Source organism: Rhinopithecus bieti, unplaced genomic scaffold (genome assembly GCF_001698545.2).
Source record: "Rhinopithecus bieti isolate Rb0 unplaced genomic scaffold, ASM169854v2 scaffold_21649, whole genome shotgun sequence".
NCBI lineage: Eukaryota > Metazoa > Chordata > Mammalia > Primates > Cercopithecidae > Rhinopithecus > Rhinopithecus bieti.
In genome coordinates, this window is record NW_016811584.1 from 3,096,427 (window position 1) to 3,118,619 (window position 22,193).

Sequence of the window (22,193 nt, forward strand, 5' to 3'; positions counted from 1 at the left end):
AAACACTGCTCAGAAGCCTTGCTTCCACCTGGGTCCTTTCAGCGAGGAGTGGGCAAGAGTCAAGTGGGGAAGAAAGAGGATTATAGTGAGGAGGGGGGCATGGTATAGCTGTCCCCTGAGTTTGGGGGCTGCACACCCTTGGAGATGGAATCCTTACTGTCAGAACATCCCTGCAGTGGGAGGGATTCCCTGGGCAAAGGGATTCTGTGTATCGTGTTATAAATGTGGCCCCTTTCATCCAGGCTTGCTGCTGTTTGTGCTTTCTTCTCCAAATTTTTATTTTTATTTATTTATTTATTTATTTATTTATTTATTTATTTATTTATTTATTTATTTATTTTAGACAAAGTCTCACTCTGTTGCCCAGACTGGAGTGCAGTGGCATGATCTCAGCTCACTGCAACCTCTGCCTCCCGGGTTCAAGTCATTCTCCTGCCTCAGCCTCCCGAGTAGCTGGGATTACAGGCACCCACCACCACACCTGGCTAATTTTTGTATTTTTGGTAGAGACGGGGTTTTGCCATGTTGGCCAGGCTGGTCTCGAACTCCTGGCCTGAGGCAATCCTTTCACCTCAGCCTCCAAACCTGCGGGCATTACAGGCATGAGCCACTGCCCTGACCTCAGTATTTGTCTTTTTGTGACTGATTTGTTTTTCTTTGCGTAATGTCCTCCATTGTCATCCATGTTGTAGCATGTATCAGAACTTCATTCCTTTTTGAGGCTGCATTCCATTGTATGTGTATACATTTTGCTTCTCTCTTTATCGGTTTTTTTGTTTGTTTGTTTTTTCTTGAGATGGAGTCTTGCTCTGTTCTCCAAGCTGGAGTGGCACTATCTTGGCTCACTGCAACCTCTGTCTCCTTGGTTCAGGTGATTGTCCTGCCTCAGCCTACCGAGTAGCTAGGACTACAGGCACGTGCCACCATGCCCAGCTAATTTTTGTATTTTTAGTATGGATGTTTCACCATGTTGGCCAAGGTTTCACCATGGGGTTTCAACATGTTGGCCAGGCTGGTCTTGAATTCCTGATCTCAGGTGATCCACCCGCCTCAGCCTCTGAAAGTGCTGGGATTATAGGCATGAGCCACCACGCCCGGCCCTCTTCATTTGTTGAAGAACATTTGGGTTGCTTCCGTCTTTTTTGTCTGTTGTGAATAATGCTGGGTGTACATATATCTCTTTGAGTCTCTGCATTTAATTCTTTTGAGTATATACCCAGACATGGAATGCTGGATCCTATGGAAATCTCTTTTTGCTTTTTTGAGAAACCACTATGCTGTATTCCACAGTGGCTGCACTGCTACAGTCCTGCCAACAGCATGCAAGGATTTCTCCACATCCTTGTTAATGTTTGTTTTTTTTCTGTTTTTTTTTTTGTTGTTGTTGTTGTTGATAGTGACTATCCTATTGAGAGTAAGATGGTGTCTTATTGTGGTTTTGATTTGCATTTTCCTAATGATTAGTGATGTTGATAATCTTTTCACATGCTTGTTGGTCATTTGCATATTTTCTTTGGAGAATTATCTACTTGCCCATTTTTATATCAACCTTCTTAATTTTATGTTGAGTTTTAGGAATTCTCCATGTATTCTGGACATTAGTTCCTTATCAGATAAATGATTTGCAAATATATTCTCTCACTCCTTGGGTTGCCTTTTCACTCTGTTAATAGTTCTCGTGTGCAGGTTATAAATGTGGCTTCTTATCTCCAGACTTGCTTCTTCCTGTGCTTTAAAATAAAAAATCCAAAACAAAACATTCATTATTAGTAATGATAAAACTAATACTTTTATAGATAGAGCATCCCTTTCTCATCAGGCCACTCAATAGTAAGTAGGTAATTATTTTCCTGCTGATGGTTCTGAGGGTTGGTGGGAGCCTTACTATTGGGCGCACCAGCCTGAATCTTCTTTGTTGCCAAATGCTCCACATAATTTAGGAGAATGCACCAGAAAGCCATAGCTGTCTGTGTACAGTGACTAGGATCACAAGGTCATAGCATCTTCTAAAAACATTTTGTGACTTTTGCTTTATTCTACGTCTATATGCCTTTTAGTGTTTTGGCTGAGCCATTAGAAAGTAAGTTGCAGATGTCAGGACAGGGTCAGGGTTTGATCTGCATCCTTGGAAAGGACTGCAGAACCCAGTACCCCAGACGTCCTCTGCTGCTGGTTGAGGCAGAAGTGGTTAGGAGCCTAGGTCCGGTTTTGTCCCCTTTGAAGTGATGCTGGAGGGGAGGCTTCTTACTTCAGAGTCACCCCAAGGTCACATTCATCCAGTTCTCTGATAGCAGCAGGTTTGAGAACTGCTGCCATGCTGAGTACTCACTTAGGGCTGTGCGTCCGGATGGTCCCAGGATACATTCAGGGAGCCTGGTGGGCCTTGGTGGCGGTTGTTGCCTTCAGTGTGAATGACTTGCAGGGTGGCACTGGGGTCCTTCTTGTTGTTTGTTGTTTAGAACTGGGTTTATTGTTTCATTATTTGGGCAACTTGCGATTCTGCCTATTTTTCTGTGGCAAAGAAAACATTAAATCTCTCCTTGGATTGAGTTTCCTTCCCACTCCCACCCCCATCCCCAGCACAGAGCCTGGCCCTATAAGTGCTCTGTATGGATTAATGGCTGTGAATGAGTGAATAAATGATATGATGCCTGGATTCACAAGCAGAGATGGCCTAAGAACATTGTAATCTAGTAGAGGAGTGATGCCCACACCTCCTCATTCTCCTTTGAACTCTGTTTTCTGAAGAGCAGCTATAAGCTCAAGACTGGGCTAAGGAAGTATGCCCTTGGATGTGGTTAAGAGACCTGGGGCAGCCCAGAAAGCCACCCCCTGACACGGGGGAGGGAGCCTACTTTGAGGGCTGACACCCACAGACACACCTTCTCATGGTGTGTTTAGGGTATAACAGGCTGGAAATCCCCAGAAAGGTGGCTGCTTCGCATGGGTATGTCCTGGCCTGGGGTGGGCGCTTCCCCCTCAGAACACAGGCTGTGCCACGTGGGGAGCTGAGGTCCTGCCTGAGTAACCCAGGTGCCTGGTTGCTGGTTTTGCTCCCTGACACCTGCAGCCCTGCCTGGGGTGGATGAGCGACGTGGATGGCTGTAGGATCCTGTGAGTCCCTTGAGGATGCAAGAGTAGAGCTCGTTTTGCCTTAGAGGAATGGACTTGTTGGGTTGGGGCTTGAGGACCCTCCCACAGGTCAAAGACTCAATTTTATAGGAGGGAAGTTATTTCCCTGAGGACTTTGGTCTTCTCTTGGTTGTGGGTGGCCTCAAGCAGCTTAAATTTCTCACCCCAGGTTCCCCCAAGCAGAGCAGTTTGAGAAGCTAGTGGCGATGTCTCCATTACATGCTGTGCTGGGAGCCACTAGGTTTGGGGACAACTCCATGTACTACTCTGGCACCTTTAGGAATCCCTGTAAGCTCACAGACCCTCACAGGGTAGCAGTCTCTACCTTGAAGTGTTCTTACCATGGTGGTCCTGGCTGCTCCCAGAGGGCCCTAAAAGAGATGGCGCTGAGGGTGGCTCTCTCAGTCCCATCCTCTTCTGAGCTGTCTGATCGGTGTCTTGTGTATGTATATTTTGAAGAATAAGATTCAGGTTTCAGAAGCATGTAGAGGAGAGTGAAACTGTCTTGCAGCCTGCAAAGTTGTGGCAAAACGCACTGGCCATCACTACTCATACATCCCTCACTTCATGGCCCTGTTGGGGAATAAACACAGTCCATTCCTTAGTTGGGGCCTCAGGGGATGCCTTAAAATGCTGTAGGCATTGTAGGTGTAAATCTCCAAGATTTTTTCCCTCCCTCTTCTTAGGTTATTTAAGGTAGAGTTCATTTTCTATCTGAGTTTTTGTTTTGTTTTTGACTGCTAATGAGAGTATACTTTCTTTTATGGAATGGGTGGGCTTAACTGGAAGAGGATTTTTCACTGTCTTTTTTAGCACTTCAGAGAAGTGGCCAGAAAACTTTATGCAGGTGAGGGAGAGGGTATCCCCAAGACCTCTGGTTAGCCTGAGGTCTGCCTAGTGAGCCCCTGAATTGTTAGGGGCTGTGGGGAAACGGAAGCTCGGGAAGAGTTGGCACATTGGGAATGCCGCGTTGGCTGAAGTAGTGAGTCAGTCCTGATTTAAACAGTACAAGAAGGAGACCTTTCCTGCCTCTTGGCTGGCTCCCAGCTCTGTTGAATTTGACCTGTGCACATTTTACCAGGAAATGTTGTACGCATGAGGCAGGGGGCCAGTTGGTTTTGTGTGCAATACTTAAAAATCCTGGAAATTAATCCTCCCTTCATTGATGCAACCAGTTTTTGTTTTGTTGTTGTTGTTGTTGTTTTCTTGGCCTTTACCCCCTTCCTTGTTACAAAAGGAATGTGACAAAATATACATAGGCCAAATGCTATACACCCTTTTAACACTCGATCAGCAACAGCTTTCAGCAGTGTCTGCATTCCAGCAAGGCTGCTGGATTCTTGGGGGGAACTCATGTCTCCCTCCCACTTCCCTGTTACATTATGCCTGGTTGATTGAGGTGAAGGGGATCTTGATCTACTGAGACAGCCATGAGATTTCTTGGAGCCTCGATGTGGAGGGAGGGAACTTGGCCAGCCATGGAGAGAAGAAGCTGGCTGTGTGCCATCCTGGAACCGGCCAGAGGAGACAAATGGCACACACATGGCCATCCCATGCCACCCGGCCACCCGTGAGGGAGCCTGCCAATCCTGCAAGCACCGTCTGCCTTCACACTTGCAATTTTATTTTGTTTCACATAATGGAAGTTCAGATACTGTGCGGTGGTCTTAGCACAGGTCTAGGTGAACTCTTGCAAATCCCTGTTGCAGCCTGGGGGCCTCAAATGGATTCCCAGGACAGAAATGGTTCTGTGTGGTTAGTGGCTCCAGGCCCAGCTGCTGTACCTGTGGCTGGCACTGGGTATGATGGTGGGGAGGTGGTGTGGCAGAGCAGCTAGGACACAGGTTTGGGGGCCATGGGTATGAGGCCCAGCTTGCACCCTTACCAAGGTGTGTGACTTGGGGTACGTTATTTACCAGTCTGAGCCGTAGTTTCCTCTCCTGAAAAAATGAGATGACAGTAGGAACTGCCCCTTAGGACTGTTTTGATCTTGAATTGAGGAAATGCATAAAAGCACATAGCATGGTGCTTGGTGTGTAGAAAATGTTCATTATCAAATTATAAAAATTGCTCCTGTTATTATTAGCTGCTCTTATTTGATCTGATTTTTCCATTATTCTTGCCTTATGGTCAAAAGCTGAAAGAAATAGATCTAAGACACTTTCTACATTGATTGGAATCAAGTCTCCCCTGTCTGTGGGAAGAATGAGGGGTCTTGAGGGGAGTTTAAATATCAAGTTAGCATGTTGGTACCGAAAGGTAAACTGGGTTTTCTCTTTTGTTCCAGGGCAACATGCAGGTTCTGGTGACTTACGGGGGCGATCCCATCCCTAAAAGCCCTTTCACTGTGGGTGTTGCTGCACCGCTGGATCTGAGCAAGATAAAACTCAATGGGCTGGAAAACAGTAAGTGCCTGAATGGAGGGCATATGGGTTATTGATGACCACACAGCGTGGCTGCTGGTTAGATTTTCTTCAAAAGATGGAATTCACAGAGAAGCAAATTCTACTTTAAGAGACTTTGCAGTTGCACAGACTTTGGTTTGAATTAGGGCCGTGCTGTGAAATAAGTGTGACTGTGTCTGCCCCTTAGCCTCACCAAGACTCAGCTTTGTCATTTGTACAGTGGGGGTGGTCGGCGGGGAGAGGTTGAGAACACCCGTGGGAATATCGTGAAAATTATATGAGCTAATAGTTCAGAGGCTGGCACGTAGTCAGCCCTCAGTATACTGCTGGCATTGCAGTAGGAAGTGTTCATTAAAAAGAGAATTTGGGCCACATCGCTTTCTGATGAATTTCTAACTGTGCCAGCTATCCTTGGCAACTGAATCCACATTAAGGTTGCGAGTCAAGCATAAATGCCAGATCCCTGGCACTCAGAAGTCACTACCACCACGCCTCTGCCCCATCCCAATATTCCTTTAGCTTGTTAGGGATTTTACTCTAGTATAAGCCCATTTCGCTTATTTTCAATTTTCTAATTATTTTTTAGTAGGAAAATTTCAAACATAGAAAAGAGAATAATATAACGTGAACACTGATGTACTTATCACTCAGCTTCAGATGTTCAACACATGCTCATAAAATGTTTTTTTTGTACAAATAAAATAAATCAATTTTCATCTAAAAAACATTATAGTTAAGGGGTAATTCCACTTTAACCCTCACCTCTCCTGCTCCCTAGGATTAACCACAGTTGTCAATTCAGTTTCTGTTCTTCCGGATCTTCTCTCTGCATCTATACATATAGATGTGCCTGTGGAAAACATTTGGCTATATTTATTTTGCATTAAAGTTGCCCTGCTGTATAAACCTATGTCTTCAGCCTGCCTCCAACAGTGCATCTCGGGAATCATTCACTCGTACATTTTTTCTGTTGGTATTTACCACTGAGTGGCCCCAGACTGGATGCCCCTCTGGGCTCACATTCACCTGGTTTCAGGCTTACTGAGGCAGGGCTGAGTGCATACTCCCAGGACGGGGCCTCCTGTATTCACCTGTGAGGGTTTCTCCAGGGTACCACTGGCAGTGCCATCAGTGAGCATCTTCCTTCACTTGTGACCCAAGCGCACAAGTTGCAACCAAGGCCAGCTCCCAGATGCGGAGATCCGAAGTGAGAGCTCGCTGTTGGCTTTTGTAGCTGGGGCAGCCAGCTCTGAGTGTGTGAACGTTTGCTGCCCAACCCCGTCATGTCTCCCCTTGTCACTCCTTTCCCCAAGACATGAGAGCTTTGACTCCAGAACAGGAAAAGCATGGTGCCAATTAGGAAAGCCACTTTTCCAGTGGGAAGTGGCGACCGGAGACCTCCTTGCTTATGGTTCGACAGTGTCCATCTTGCCAGGCCCTGTGTTGCTTCAGAGTCAAGGTTCTCTGAGTTGTGGCGGGAGCCCTGTGTTCTCAGTGCTTTTGTTTTGGGTAAAGTCCTTTCCCTGCTTTTGTCTAATCTAACACTTGGGCTTCCTGCAGCCCTGCTTTGCAGAGACCTTTTGGAAACCATCACGGTACAGTTAGTTCTCAGGACTTGGTTCAATCACCTCGCATTTGGCAGCTCTGTGACTTCTGCTCTCTCGAGAGGGAAGGATGCCTGTAAGATGGAGTTGGCTGCCAAGAATTAGTAAATAAAACATTGACTTATGAGGGTGTTTGGATATAAAGCTAACACCAAAAGTAAGTAAATAAGAGAAGACAGTGTCAGATTACAACTTTCTGGTCAGCAAAGATTGTGGGGTCAGGTAAATTTCACTTTAAGTCCCAGTTGGGAGGCTGCTGCGTATGTCACCCTGGACAAGTTACTTAACCTCTCTGAGCATCAGTTTCCCCATCTGTGAAAGCCATTGGTTAATAATAAATACCCCATAGGATTGTGGTGAAAATTAAGACAATACCCTCTTTGTGCTTGACATATAAAATGCATTCAGTAAATGATAGCCATTATTGCTGTCATCACTAATGGATGATTGTGCCTTCACTGGTTGTTACTGAGGCTGAGATGCTGATGATACTTACTCAGCTTTGCTGCTTGTCCTCTGCAGCAGCTGTTGCTTATGGTAGAGGCTGAGATAAGTCCTCGTGTCCAAAGAACCATTGCTTCTGTGCTCTGGATTGTTCCTGCTGCTGAAAACGGTCAGCTCTTCACCTCGGCTTGTGTTTCTTTTCCAGGGGTGGAAGTTGGGAAGGATCAGGAGTTCACCGTTGATACCAGGGGGGCAGGAGGCCAAGGGAAGCTGGATGTGACAATCCTCAGCCCCTCTCGGAAGGTTGTGCCATGCCTAGTGACACCTGTGACAGGCCGGGAGAGCAGCACGGCCAAGTTCATCCCTCGGGAGGAGGGGCTGTATGCTGTAGACGTGACCTACGATGGACACCCTGTGCCCGGGAGCCCCTACACAGTGGAGGCCTCGCTGCCACCAGATCCCACCAAGGTCAGCCTTTGCTTTTGTCCCAGAACTTGCCTCGTTGTTGTCAAACATGACACCATAGTCCTTCTCTGGTTCTTCCTGGCAAAGACCTTCTGAAAATCGTTTTGTGATGAAAGTCAGCACAATTCACTCTGAAAGGTCTGCTGTGTAGGTGGGTAACAACCCTGCTCCTCCTCTTGCTCTCTGACTATAAGACTTTGGTGAGGGGCTCCCTGTCCCAGAGTCTTCTTTCTTCGCTTGTTAGCATAATCACAATCCTCACTACAAAGCCAGCCTGTAAGAGGTAGGTGAGTTAGCAAATGTGGAGGCCTCTGCCCAGCACCCACCTCACAGACGGAGCTCACCCTATAGAAGCTAGAATCGTGTAATATAAACATACGTTATTCTGGCCAGGTGCGGTGGCTCATGCCTGTAATCCCAGCACTTTGGGAGGCCGAGGCAGGTGGATCACGAGGTCAGGAGATCGAGACCATCCTGGCTAACACAGTGAAATCATGTCTCCACTAAAAATACAAAAAATTAGCCAGACGTGGTGGTGGGCACCTGTAGTCCCAGCTACTCGGGAGGCTGAGGCAGGAGAATGGCATGAACCTGGGAGGCAGAGCTTGCAGTGAGCCGAGATCGCCCCACTGCATTCCAGCCTGGGCGACAGAGCGAGACTCCGTCTCAAAAAACAACAACAACAAAAAATACATTATTCATGGCTGGGCACGGTGGCTCACACCTGTAATCACTGTACTTTGGGAGGCCAAGGTGGATGGATCACTTGAGGTCAGGAGTTTGAGACCAACCTGGCCAACATGGTGAAACCCCATCTCTACTAAAAATACAAAGATTAGCTAGGCATGGTGGCGCACACCTGTAATCCCAGCTACTCGGGAGGCTGAGGTGGGATAATCGCTTAAACCTGGGAGGCGGAGGTTGCAGTGGGCTGAGATCGTGCCACCGCACTCCAGCCTGAGCGACAGAGTGAGAGTCCGTCACCTCCAAAAAAAAAAAAAAGTTCATTGTCATTTGTTCATAGTAACCCTGACTCAGCGGGTTTTGGAAGATTTCCAGTGGTCTCAATGGTATGAATCCTATGAAGGTGTCTTGTTTGTTGAATTAGAGGTGAAAGCCTCATTCCTCACTCTTTTTTAGAAACAATTTAGTTTTTTTATTACACAGAATTTGTTGAGCAAAGTGCGACAGCCCAAGCCAGCCACAGCCAGCTCCACAAGAGCCCTTCCGTGAGCCCTCAAGCTGGGATCCCACGTATGTTTGTTGGAATGGACATTAGATCTCCAAGTCCAGGCCTCTGATTTAGAAGGGTCAGGTGTGGTAGGAGAGAGGAGAGTCTTGGAGGGACTGCTCCAGGGGGTCACACCTCTCTCGTGCCTTTTTGCTGGTGATCGAGTTCTGAGGCATTTGCTGCATTGACTGTTGTGGCTCTAACTCATGTGTGCGTGTGTGACACATGAAGCCCCAAGAGAAGGGCTGCCTGGCTAAGATGCACTTCCATGCTGATTACATGTGTGGGTGTTGAAAGCAGTGCTGGCTGAGCAGCGATCCCAGTGCAGTTTGACTTTATTCTTTGCTCAAATAGGTGAAGGCGCATGGTCCCGGCCTCGAAGGTGGTCTTGTGGGCAAGCCTGCTGAGTTCACCATCGATACCAAAGGAGCTGGTACCGGAGGTCTGGGCTTAACAGTGGAAGGTCCGTGCGAGGCCAAAATTGAGTGCTCCGACAATGGTGACGGGACCTGCTCAGTCTCTTACCTTCCTACAAAACCCGGGGAGTATTTCGTCAACATCCTCTTTGAGGAAGTCCACATACCTGGGTCTCCCTTCAAAGCCGAAATTGAAATGCCCTTTGACCCCTCTAAAGTTGTGGCATCGGGGCCAGGTCTGGAGCATGGGAAGGTGGGTGAAGCTGGGCTCCTTAGCGTCGACTGTTCAGAAGCGGGACCAGGGGCCCTGGGCCTGGAAGCTGTCTCGGACTCGGGAGCAAAAGCTGAAGTCAGTGTTCAGAACAACAAAGACGGCACCTACGCGGTGACCTACGTGCCCCTGACGGCCGGCATGTACACATTGACCATGAAGTATGGTGGTGAACTCGTGCCACACTTCCCTGCCCGGGTCAAGGTGGAGCCTGCCGTGGACACCAGCAGGATCAAAGTCTTTGGACCAGGGATAGAAGGGAAAGGTGGGTTTTATTAAAAAAAAAAAAAGGCACACTGAGACTTAAGGGTTACCTGAAACTTGGAGCTGCAAACTCAGCCACCTGCAGGAGCCAGGTGACCTATAAGGCGGTGTTCACCTGTTCCCTCTGCCTCAGGGAGTGGTTGGGGGGCCCTGGTGAAGGTTGAGCACATTGCATTTCTGGGGACCGTGTTAGCTGACCCCTGATTTCTGTTGCTCTATGGGGAACAGGACTTAGCATTGTCAGCAGAATCTCTAGTTTTTCTGGCAAAGCCAGAAATCTTGATTTTTCTCTGGAAACTCAACATGCAACATGTTGGCATTTAATTGGAAAAAAGTTTAAAAGGTGGTGTTGGCTAACACCTGCATGCCACACAGCAGGTTTGTCTTCAACCTTTAACCTGTCCTAGAGCCCTCAGTGTGAACAGTCACGTTGTCACTTAGCCATGGCTACTCTGGAAGGGACTTCTTTTGGGAGGGAGTGGGTTAATATTCTTGATTTCAGAGGTAGAAAAACCAGTTTTCCACTGTTACTGAAGTTAGACTTCATGTGTCCTGAAGTGCCAGGAACCTTGGTTCTGGGGTTTACTCTTGGGTCTGGGGTACTGGTGGCAGTGTTAGCTGTGTGCTTGCTCTGCAGATGTGTTCCGGGAAGCCACCACCGACTTTACGGTTGACTCTCGGCCACTGACCCAGGTTGGGGGTGACCACATCAAGGCCCACATTGCCAACCCCTCAGGGGCCTCCACCGAGTGCTTTGTCACAGACAATGCTGATGGGACCTACCAGGTGGAATACACACCCTTTGAGAAAGGTGAGTCGCCCTGTCCTTGGACTGGACCCTTGTTCAGAGTTGTCCTTGGTCAGTTCCTCCTGGTGGCTGGTACTGACACCTGCCCCATGTGCTAGGCCTGTCTTAGCAGGGCCACATGCAGAGTGACAGAGTGGAAGTCAGCCTCCGCAGCAGTCACCTACCCACTCAGTGCCTGGCTTGCTTGCCTTGTGTAATAGGTGGGCTGGGTTTAGCCTCAGTCTTACCTCATTAGGTTATGGGGTAATGCCATGATATTGCTCATTTGTGCCGTTTTTCTTTGCGTATGAATTTCTTTCTTCTTGAATATTAGGAATTATAAAAAATTTCAATAAATGGAAAAGCATAAAGAAAAAAATAAAAGTGCCATACATATCTCCACTACCTGGAGATCGGAAGCCTGCAATATTGTGGCATAGATGTTTTTAATCTTCTTGTAGATGTGTATTTCTTCTGTTTCGTGGGTTTTGCTTTTTCTTTTGGTTAATGGCTGGTTGGTGTTTTCCCAAATGAGGGTAGTCTGTTTAGGATAACTGACTTGAAGTTGGAGTGGAGTGGCTTATGTGACTGCAGATAGACGGTTTGTATTATTTAAAAGTCAGATCATACCTACATTACTGTGGGTTTGTTTTCTTTTGTTTTTTTTGAAACAGGATCTCACTCTATTGCCCAGGCTGGAGTGCAGTGGTGCAATCACAGCTCACTGCAGCCTCGACCTTTTGGGCTCAAATGATCCTCCTGCCTCAGAACTGCAGGTGTGCACCACCACACTCAGCTAATTTTTGTATTTTTTGTAGAGATGGGGTCTTGCCATGTTGCTCAGGCTGGCCTTGAACTCCTGGACTCAAGCGATCTACCCACTTCGGCCTCCTAAAGTGCTGGGATTATAGGTGTGAGCCACTGCCCCCAGCCACATTACTGTGTTTTTAACCCCCTTTTCCAAATAACATAGTATAGCATGCAGACTTGAATGCTGGATAAAACTCTGAAGTAGAGAATCATTTTTTCACAAATAGGGGATTTATATGCAAATATGTGTTTCTGTTTGTTGTTTTGAACAGGTCTCCATGTAGTGGAGGTGACATATGATGATGTGCCTATCCCAAACAGTCCCTTCAAGGTGGCTGTCACTGAAGGCTGCCAACCATCTAGGGTGCAAGCCCAAGGACCTGGATTGAAAGAGGCCTTCACCAACAAGCCCAATGTCTTCACTGTGGTTACCAGGTGGGCAAGGCCCTACATTTGGTGTCTTGAATCTCACTTTTATGACTAGATTCTACATATGTGTCATAGTTTCCTAACTTTTGATAAGATGCATTTTTATTTTTATAATGTATATTTCCTTCTGTAGAGATGTTACATAGAAGGACCAAGCATACCTAAAAAACATACCAAAGCACTAGATAATGGTCATGAAACTATTTAGCAAACTGGGACTGAACCAAGCTCTGTAACTTCATAATGTAAAAATTTGTAGCCAACTTTGTAAGTATTTTTATTAAAGTTGGTTGCAAGGCATATGCCTGTGTTGTACTTGCAGTCCTAGCCAGTGCAATTAGCTAAGAAAAATAGGCTGGGCATGGTGGCTCACACCTGTAATCCCAGCACTTCAGGAGGCCCAGATGGGACGATTGCTTGAGGCCAGGAGTTTGAGACTACCCTGGGCTTGCTAGTACACGCCTGTAATCCCAGCTACTACTTGGGAGGCTGCGCATGCGAATTGCTTGAACCAGAGAGACATAGGTTGCAGCGAGTCAAGACCGCGCCACTGCACACCAGCCTGGGCAATGGAGTGAGACTCTGCCTCAAGAAAAAGAAAAATCAATGAAACATAAGCATTGAAAAGGAGGGGTCAGAGTGTCTTTATTTATATTATACTAATGTGAAATTCCCTTTGTGAGAGTGTATCGTAGTAATTGAATTGGGGTGGCTACATGGAATAGTTTATAAAGGGAATTTGCATGAATTTTGGCAATAAACAGATCAGCATAAATGGTGCACATTTCACTTTCTTTTCCATCCTTTCCAGAGGGGCAGGAATTGGTGGGCTTGGCATCACTGTTGAGGGACCATCAGAGTCAAAGATAAATTGCAGAGACAACAAGGATGGCAGCTGCAGTGCTGAGTACATTCCTTTCGCTCCGGGGGATTATGATGTTAATATCACATATGGAGGCGCCCACATCCCTGGTAAGCTATTCCTCAGAGAGGACCCCAAAGAAGAATTCATTTTGCAGGAAAATGGGTTTGATTTTGCTTATCTTTCTGAGTGGGGAAAACAATCCGATATTTGTAATAGCAGGAAAAGGAAAAAAAAAAAAAGAAAATCTCTACCTTATTTTGTGCTTGGCTCTTATATACCTTATTCATGTGTCTTGGTTTCTTTTTTTCACTGACTATACTAGTAGCTGATCAAGATATGCAGATTCAAATTCTTCTTTATAATTTCTTTTGTATTTAGTGATGTCATGTACATTCACTGTGAAACAGGGTTTCTCAACTTTGGCACTCACTGTGAAACAGGGTTTCTCACCTTTTGGCCAGATGATTCTTTGTGGTGTGGGCTGTCCTGTGCAATGTAGACTTTTGTCAGTATCCCTGGCCTGTACCTGCTAGATGCCCATAGCAGACTTCTTCCCCATTCTTATTTGTAGCAACCAAAAATGTCTCTATATCTTGTCAGATGTCTTAAGGGACAAAATCACTTCAGGCTGAACCACTGCTGTAAAGATTTAAACAATAAACAAATATATGACTTAAGTAGTGAAGGACCCTCCCCCATTTGTTTTGGGGGGAGGACTCTCCATAGGTTCTAGTTCTCTACTCAAATGATTGTCACCCCCACACATTTTATTTATTTATTTCAATAGCTTTTGGGGTACAAGTTGTTTGTGGTTACATGGATGGATTCTATAGTGGTGAATTCTGAGACCACCTCCCCCACCCCCATTTCTAAAAGGGCAGGTGAGTATGTGGTGTGGACACAAGACCAAGGACTGGGGCTGTTCTGGGCCACTTACTCCTCGTCTCAGGTGTGGTGTGAAGAGGGCAGAGCCCCACCCCAGGACCCCAGGAGCAGGAAAAGCCTCAGCAGAGGCTTGTTCTTCTCTCTCTGGGTCACACTGAGAGGGGAAGGGCAGGCTGAGAGGCCCACTGCTGGGTTCTGAGTTGACTCTCAGGCAGCTGGAGTGTCCACTGACCACACACTTTCCTGATTCCATCCCTGCTTCCCCATTACCACATGGAAATGTGCACACACACTCACACTCACTGTCTTTCTCTCACACTGATCAGAAAGTATTGACATTCAACTCAGATTGATTCTACTTAGATACTCATTTAAGCCTCAAGTCATTTAAAACAACATGTTTCTCCTCAAACTTGTGCTTGTGGCTCGTTCAATATAGATTTAAAAAATTCCCATAATCACTAGTCTAGGAGATTTCAGCTGTGGGCAAGACAAAGTTCCTGCCCTCAGAGAGCTTACTGTCTAGGGCTTATACAACTAAAACTTGTGATCACGACTGCTATGAAGAACGAGAATGGGGCTCGGTGACAGAATTCAGAGCTACGGGCTCCTTTTGGAGTTTTGTAACACTTGCATTAGGAGAGAGTTGGGCACAGGGAATGAGTAGAAGGCTGCTCCCAGGAGGGGTGATGTGGTGGCTCCGACCTGGCAGGCAACAGTGGAGATGAACATCTCCTGGTTTTGTGGCAATGAAACTTTTGACTATGGGGAAAGGCTGGGGAATGCCACCGGCTTCTGAATCCCCCTTACAGAAAGGGGTCAGAGTTTGTCCCCTGTGGCCCACCTGTGAGCTTAAAGCAAATGGCCATCTTTGAGCATAACAACAGAAAAACATTCATTTGTGGTTTTCCCATCAGGTGTGGATGGTGCCTTTTTATGTTTCAGGCTCTCTGTTGCCTCCCAGAGACAGCCAAATGCCAGCTTTTCCAGAACCCCAGAACTTTCCCAGGTGGAAACATTTAGTGAAGTGTTGGTTGGTTTTCTTAGCATCAGGCTTCTTAGCTAAGGCAACCCATGGGGGTACTGCCATGAAACAGTCGGCGACCTGCCAGCTTCTAATTTCTGGGTGCTTAAATATTAGCCCAGTTTTTCCTGGCCTGGTTCAAAACCCGAAGTGGAGTTATTTTTAACAACGTGTCCTGTCTTACCCATAATGGCATGTTGATTTCCTCTGGTAGGCCAGCTGTGGTCGGTTGGTGGCGGCTGCCTAGACCACTGGATTGACTGGGGTTCAGAGTGCATGAGGAAGAAGGGCTGGCATAAGGGAATGGTGACGTGTGTCTGGGCATGGAACAAGGGAGTGGCGGATAATGCTTGGGGTCTGCCATCTTGGACAGTTTATCTTACCCGGGTTTGCTGATTCTTGGCTACTCTCATGCTGAGTTCAGACAACTTCTAGTGGAGGCTCTGACTTAAAGATTGGTCTCAGAGGTAGTCCCTTGCCGTCAGCTGTTGACATTGAAATCCTCAACTGTCACTCTCTAAAGTAAAGCCCCCTTTTGTTCCTCTCACCCCAGTGTGGAGGCCTGTGCTTGTTTGCCAGGGCCAGCCATTTATTTCACGTAGCTAAAGACCTGGATGCCGTTGAAACCCATCTGTTGTTAGAAAGCCGGAGACTCAGTTCTTTGTGTGTCTTGGCTATCTACCATCTCTACTTCTACAAAGTATAAACTCTCTGAGATGCAAAGCAGAGAGCCCTCAGCTTTCATGGCAGTCATTCACTTTGCCAGATACCATGGGGAGCACCAGGACTCCCGTGCAAGGCAAGAGGTGCATGTGGCCCCTTGACGATTGGCGTGGTAGCCTGAGGCATGCTGCAGGTACCCTGGATGGGGAGGTCCCCCCTCCACAGAGGAGTCCATGAGCATCCGTGGCCCAGCCCTTGTTTCTCTGTTTAGCACTTCTCTAGCAAATCGCTGTCTCCTTTCCTCGACTCCTCTGTGCTTCATCTTTAAAACAGACACCCACAAGGAGTCAGAGGCCCTCAGGGTCCCCCGTGGAGTCAGCCATGCAGCAGGAACTCAGCTTACACTCAGGAAGACAGTGAGGCTTCACCAGGTAGCTGGGTGACTGAGAAGGCCGAGTGTGGTCAGAAGGTGCCAGCTGCATTGGAGGGAGAGGAGTCTGGGGGACACATGGGAGCCATTTGTGGGAGACAGGGCTGGATGTGGGCTGCAGGGCCTGCCCATCTCTCTCCATTCTGTTCTTCCACCACTCAGCTTCCTCCTTCAGTTTCTCCAGCAGCCTGTCTCCTCCCTTGCCTCTGGGCTCCCGCATGTGTTGAGGCCTCTCTGAAGCATCTCTCCATCTGCTCCCTCTTGTGCCTCAACTGAGATGTTACTGGAAAGCTTTCTCTGGTCTTACGCAGACCAGGTTGATTGCCTACTGAGTGCTCCACCTTCCACACCCCCAATACGTTATGTAGGATGTTAGAGTGACTTGCTTGCTTCATCCTTCTCCTGCATTGTGCGTTCCTGGGGTGGGGGGCGGTTGTTAAGCCACTCAGGGATCCGCCACCTGGCACAACATCCTGCCCCACGTAGTAGGTGCCTCGTGAGAATGGGGTTGACAACAATGGAGTGGGGCTCAATAAGCAGTGCACCAGTGAGGCAGCGAGGAGCTGGACCGAGGCCTGCATAGCTGAGGTCCCAGGGGAGCAGCAGTGCCATTCTGGGTGTGCACAAGGTAGTCTCCAGTTCCCAGCTTGTGCTCAGAATCCCATGACCTCTCTTCCAGGCAGCCCCTTCAGGGTTCCTGTGAAGGATGTTGTGGACCCCAGCAAGGTCAAGATTGCCGGCCCTGGGCTGGGCTCAGGCGTCCGAGCCCGTGTCCTGCAGTCCTTCACAGTGGACAGCAGCAAGGCTGGCCTGGCTCCGCTGGAAGTGAGGGTCCTGGGCCCACGAGGTAAGTATGCACCCTGCTTTCCTGCAGACATTCATCTGCCCCAGGCAGGGGCAGCTGTGACCCAGAGCAGATGCTTTGCTTTTGAGTTTGCTCATGAGCTTAAAATTAAATTTAAAAAAATTACTTTATTGTTTCATGTTCTATTTGAACAGTAGAAATTCCTGCTTACAAGTAAGCAGGCTTGTTATTTCCCCAGTGATCTGTCCCCCCCATTTAATAATACGGCTATCAGTTTCTTAGATGAAGCAGCAGTATTTGGGCTCTCATATGTAGTATGGTGGCGACTGTTTCATTATGTGTTTCAGCATTTGTGAGGGGGCGGGTTGGTCTGGATGCGGCAGATGGTGGGGTTTGGAGGTGATAACTCACTGAGATACCTTGGTGTCCATGTGGTACATACCAGAACCTCTGGGAATGCCAGGGACATGATGCACGTGATACGTGGCTTTGTCATTGTCTCAATTCCCCAGAGAGAGAGGGTGTCTTGGGGAATGGGCTTTGTTGGCAATTTGGCCTGCCCTGTTGGCAGCCTGGAACTTGGGTTTGGTAAGGCTAGCGGGCCATATGGGGACAAAGCCCTGAAGGGCATCGGAACTTGCCTTTTTTGGTAAGTGACCATGTTTCCTCCTTCAGCACTTAAAATTGCCTTTCTCCCGCATAGAGGACAGTGCACCTAATTTCTTCCATAATCTGGGTTTTCCTCCCCAGTGATATATTCTTGGATTCACAGAAGTGGCAAATGGGGATTTCCCTCTTTGAAGAGGAACCTTCTCCTTCATGGAGTTCAGCAGGAGGTTATGTCCTTTGAAGCTCAGGGCAGAAGTGGTTTGGGGCAAATGAGGTCATGGGGCTGGGATCAGATTCTGTGAAGTTACAGAGCTTCAGGACCTGCATGTGTTTGTGTGCACGTATGTGTCCCTTTGTATGTGTGAATGAAAGAGGGAGAAAAAAAGAAAGAAAGAGAAGCTTTACTTCAATGTCTGCCTCCATTATGAAGGACTCTCAAGTAACAGTCTTTTGATTTTAGCTGATGGCACAGATTCCCAGTCATGGCGCAGCCCCTTGAAAGCCCTTTCAGAGTTCTTTAAAGGTGACCCGAAGGGTGACTTTAATGAGACAGGTTTGCATTTTCCCATGGCTGCTGAATTATGTAACCCAAATGCTTCTTGCTGGCCTCACTTCTAAAATTGGCTTACACCTGCCTCATCTGCTTTGCTTAATGAGCATGCCATGCTTTGATTAACCTACCCTGGAGTTGGCCCATCCTTGACTCTCAAGTCGGAAACTGGGATCTGGACTCTGCAACCCAGTGCATGCCTTGATGATGTTTTAGCGTAATCTTCAACATCTCCACAGGCTTCTCTTGAGGGTCCCCTTGCCCCATAAGATTGGCACCATCACCTGCCCTGCACCTATGCCCCAGCATGCTGGTACCACAGTGTTCTTTACTCAAAGGTGGCCACAAGTCTTGACTAGCCAGCCCATTGGTTAATTTTTGCTCTTCACAGTTCTGGACTCTTTGGCAGTGTCTCAGCTGTAGAGTAAAATTGCCACATCCTAAGCATGCCTAACCAGCTTGGAAGGTTATAGCGTGTCTTCAACATGCATCATCCACATACACCCTCCAGCAGCAAGCACAGGCAGTCTCCTTAATTATACTCTGGGGCAGACTGAGTGTATTTTAGCCAACAGAAAGCTAAAGGTGTCTCTTGGGGTCATTTCTGCAACCATGAATTGGGGTTCCTATGATTTTTTCAGGCCTGTGATTATGGTTGCTTGCCTTTAGGTTACTCATCAGTGGAAACCAATAGCTCTTAGGGATGGATGTGATCCTATTTCGAACTTAGCCAAGGGTGAGGTAAAGGTGAAGTCAGGCTCCTCCTTAAACCTCTCATCTCTGTCCTCAGGCCTGGTGGAGCCAGTGAACGTGGTGGACAATGGCGATGGCACACACACAGTAACCTACACCCCATCTCAGGAGGGACCTTATATGGTCTCAGTTAAATATGCTGATGAAGAGATTCCTCGCAGGTAAGCTCCATCCATCCACCCGTCCATTCCTCCATCAGTCTATCTGTCCACCCATGCATTCCTCCATCATTCCATCCACCCATCCGTTCCTCCATCAGTCCATCCATCCACCCATCCATTCCTCCCATCAGTCCATCCACCCATCCATTCCTCCATCATTCCCTCCATCCACCCATCCATTCCATCAGTCCATCCATCCATCCATCCATCCATCCATCCATCCATCCATTCTTTAATCATTCCATCAATCCACCCATCCATTCCTCCATCAGTCCATCCACCCACCCATTCCTCCATCAGTCCATCCATGCACTCATCCATTCCTCCATCAGTCCATTCATCCACCCATTCATTCCTCCATCAGTCCATCCATCCCTCCACCAGTCCATCCACCCATCCATTCCTCCATCAGTCCATCTACCCATCCATCGAGGCAGCAAGTGTTACATAGAACCTGCAACTTGTCACCACACACTAGCTTTGATATTTGTGGCTCCTGCTCTCTCGCTCCCCCAATTCCTTTCGACATCTTTAGTTTAAAGGTAAGCTGAAATTAAGAAGTTGGAAATTCTAATCAGGTGTGGTGGGATTCGCCTGTAATCCCAGCTACTTGGGAGACTGAACTGGGAGGATCACTTGAGCCCAAGAGTTTGAGGCCAGCCTGGGCAACATAGACCCTCCCCTGATATCTCTTTTTTTTTTTTTAAAAAAAAAAAAAAAAAAAAAAAGGCACTAGGAGGAGTAGTAGTAGTAGTAGTAGTAGTAGAGAATCATTGAAAAAAATTAGGAATTTATTAGTTTATTAGAGGTTTCCTTTTGGTGTTTTGGGACAGGACAAAGGTCTTTACTTCAGGGTTTGCTTGATAAAAGCATTTCCAGAAGGTTTTATGTAGAAACTTTCTTCCTTGTTGATATTAATTTTTTAAAATGTTACATAAGCTCTTCACTTCTTGGAACAATCTCTAAGTGTTTTCTTTTCTTTTTTTAAAAAATCATGCCCCTTACGATGAAAAACTTTCACCCATATCCCCTAACACATATTTTATATAGAGATAAGCATATTAGCTCTATCTATGTCAAAATGTGTAATTTATAAATGACATTTGTATATTGTTTTACTAATATACCATGTACCATATGAAGCATACTAAATATAGAATAATTATAGATACAGAATATAGAATAAGATGAGATATAAATATTAAAATGAAGTTCTAGTATTCTTTCCATTTGGTGACCATCATCTTAGCATAACAAACGTGGGCTAAATGTGTTTAACCTTGTATTTCCCAAACTAGTTTGTGAGCTCTTCCTCCCCAAACTATTTGTATCCCTTGAAACAGAGGTCCCCAACCCTTGGAGCGTGAACTGGTACGGGTGCATGGCATGTTAGGAATTGGGCCGCACAGTGATGGGTGAGCAGTTATTACCGCCTGAGCTCCGCCTCCTGTCAGATCAGCGGTGGCTGCATTAGATTCTCGTGAACCCTATTGTGAACTGCACATGAGAAGGATCTAGATTGTGCGCTTCTTATGAGAATCTAACTAATGGCTGATGATCTGAGGTGCAACAGTTTTATCCCGAAAGCATTCCCCACCACGCCCCTGGTCTTCCACAAAACCAGTCCCTAGTGCCAAAAAGGTTGAGGACCACTGCCTTGGAACACACTCAGGGCAAAACCAGTCTGTCATGTAATGGTTACTGCCTCATAGTTATAAACTTCTGCTGGACTTAGGCACCTTGACTAACTCACTATCTTATCTGCTGTAGAAACCCCCTTTTCCATCCCACTCATGTGTAAGGAAAGTCAGATGCAGCTGGGTTGACACATATCTTTACTGACTAGGGTGTGTGTGTGTGTCTATCAAGTCCCTTCAAGGTCAAGGTCCTTCCCACATATGATGCCAGCAAAGTGACCGCCAGTGGCCCCGGCCTTAGTTCCTATGGTGTGCCTGCCAGTCTACCTGTGGACTTTGCAATCGATGCCCGAGATGCCGGGGAAGGCCTGCTTGCTGTTCAAATAACGGTAACTTGGAGTTATTTTTTGAGCCAAACCTTAATCCTAAGACTTAATTTCCAGGCCAGATTTAAGAACAAGGGTTTCAATAACCGATTTCTGTGCAAGTTGTTTGTTAGATTTTCCCACCAAAGAGTCAGTAAATGTGCAGAAGCATAAGCAGCTCGCCTGAGAGATTTGAGGGTGTAGCTCCAAGAACCACTTTTTGGTGAATTTTCATATTTTTTTTACTACATCTTTTCCTATGTTTTTATTTTTGTTTTTTTAAAGATGGGTTTCACCATGTTGCCCAGTCTGGTCTTGAACTCTCTTGGGCTCAAGCAATCAGCCTGCCTCAGCCTCCCAAAGTGCTGGGATTACAGGCATGAGACACTGTGCCCGTCCCCTATGTTTTTATTTTTAAATGTTTTAAATTACTCTTTGGATCAGTTAAGACTAAGTTATGCTGCATACCGCAGTAAACCTTAAAATAAGAGTGACTGAAATAAATGAGATTATTCTCTCTTGTTAAGGAAGCCCAGGTTAAGCCACCTGGGTGCCCTGTACCTCACCAAGGAAGTCGGCTCCATTTCTCTGCTCCTCTACCTAGCATGTGACTTCTATCCTTAAGGTCTCCTCCTGGACCACAAGGCTGCCAGTGCTCTGGCCATCACATCCACGTGGCAGGCCAGAAGGAGGAAGAAAGAAGGGAAAAAGGGGTCCTCTCAGCTCAGTTGGCTCTCTTAAGCAGCCCTTCCAAAAATCTATCATAGACTTCCATTCCCTTCTGATTTGTTGGGGGTTGGCCACAAGTCACATTACCTAGTGGCAAGGATGCTAGGAAGTGGAGTCCCATCTGGGAGCAGTGCACCTAGCTAAGAGTTACAGTCCTATTAATAAAGAGTAAAGGGAGACTGGATGCGGTGGTGTGCGAGCAGAAGCCTCTGCCTCCTCCCCTCCCTACATTTCAGAGGATTTCGAGCTAAAACACCCCTGGTTCACCTGACAACAAAGTTACTAAAAATTGGCCGTGTCTGTCATGGTGTTAAAGGGATCCGTGACCCTCTACTCTCCCTACCAAAAAGCAAAACAAAACTAGATTGTATTAAGCCATCCATTCTGTCTCTCCACTAGAGGCACTAATAGGAAAATATGTCAAGGTTTTCCGTGAATGTTTTCTACATCTTAACAACA

General features: G+C 46.9%; 1 protein-coding gene across 4 annotated transcripts in view; it reads left to right on the forward strand.

The window, feature by feature from the left end:
* Positions 1–22,193, forward strand: part of FLNB (filamin B) — a 171,528-nt gene that overhangs the window by 112,021 nt on the left and 37,314 nt on the right. For all 4 annotated transcript variants that reach the window (XR_001889617.1, XM_017894155.1, XM_017894156.1 and 1 more), the window contains exons 19-27: positions 5,420–5,537; positions 7,791–8,053; positions 9,636–10,233; positions 10,870–11,043; positions 12,102–12,264; positions 13,070–13,230; positions 16,805–16,972; positions 18,880–19,003; positions 20,873–21,029. Coding sequence is in view for 3 of the 4 variants with exons in the window: in XM_017894155.1 (XP_017749644.1) it covers positions 5,420–5,537; positions 7,791–8,053; positions 9,636–10,233; positions 10,870–11,043; positions 12,102–12,264; positions 13,070–13,230; positions 16,805–16,972; positions 18,880–19,003; positions 20,873–21,029 (1,926 nt within the window). In the remaining variant the exon portion in view is untranslated. The remainder of the gene's footprint in view (positions 1–5,419; positions 5,538–7,790; positions 8,054–9,635; positions 10,234–10,869; positions 11,044–12,101; positions 12,265–13,069; positions 13,231–16,804; positions 16,973–18,879; positions 19,004–20,872; positions 21,030–22,193) is intronic.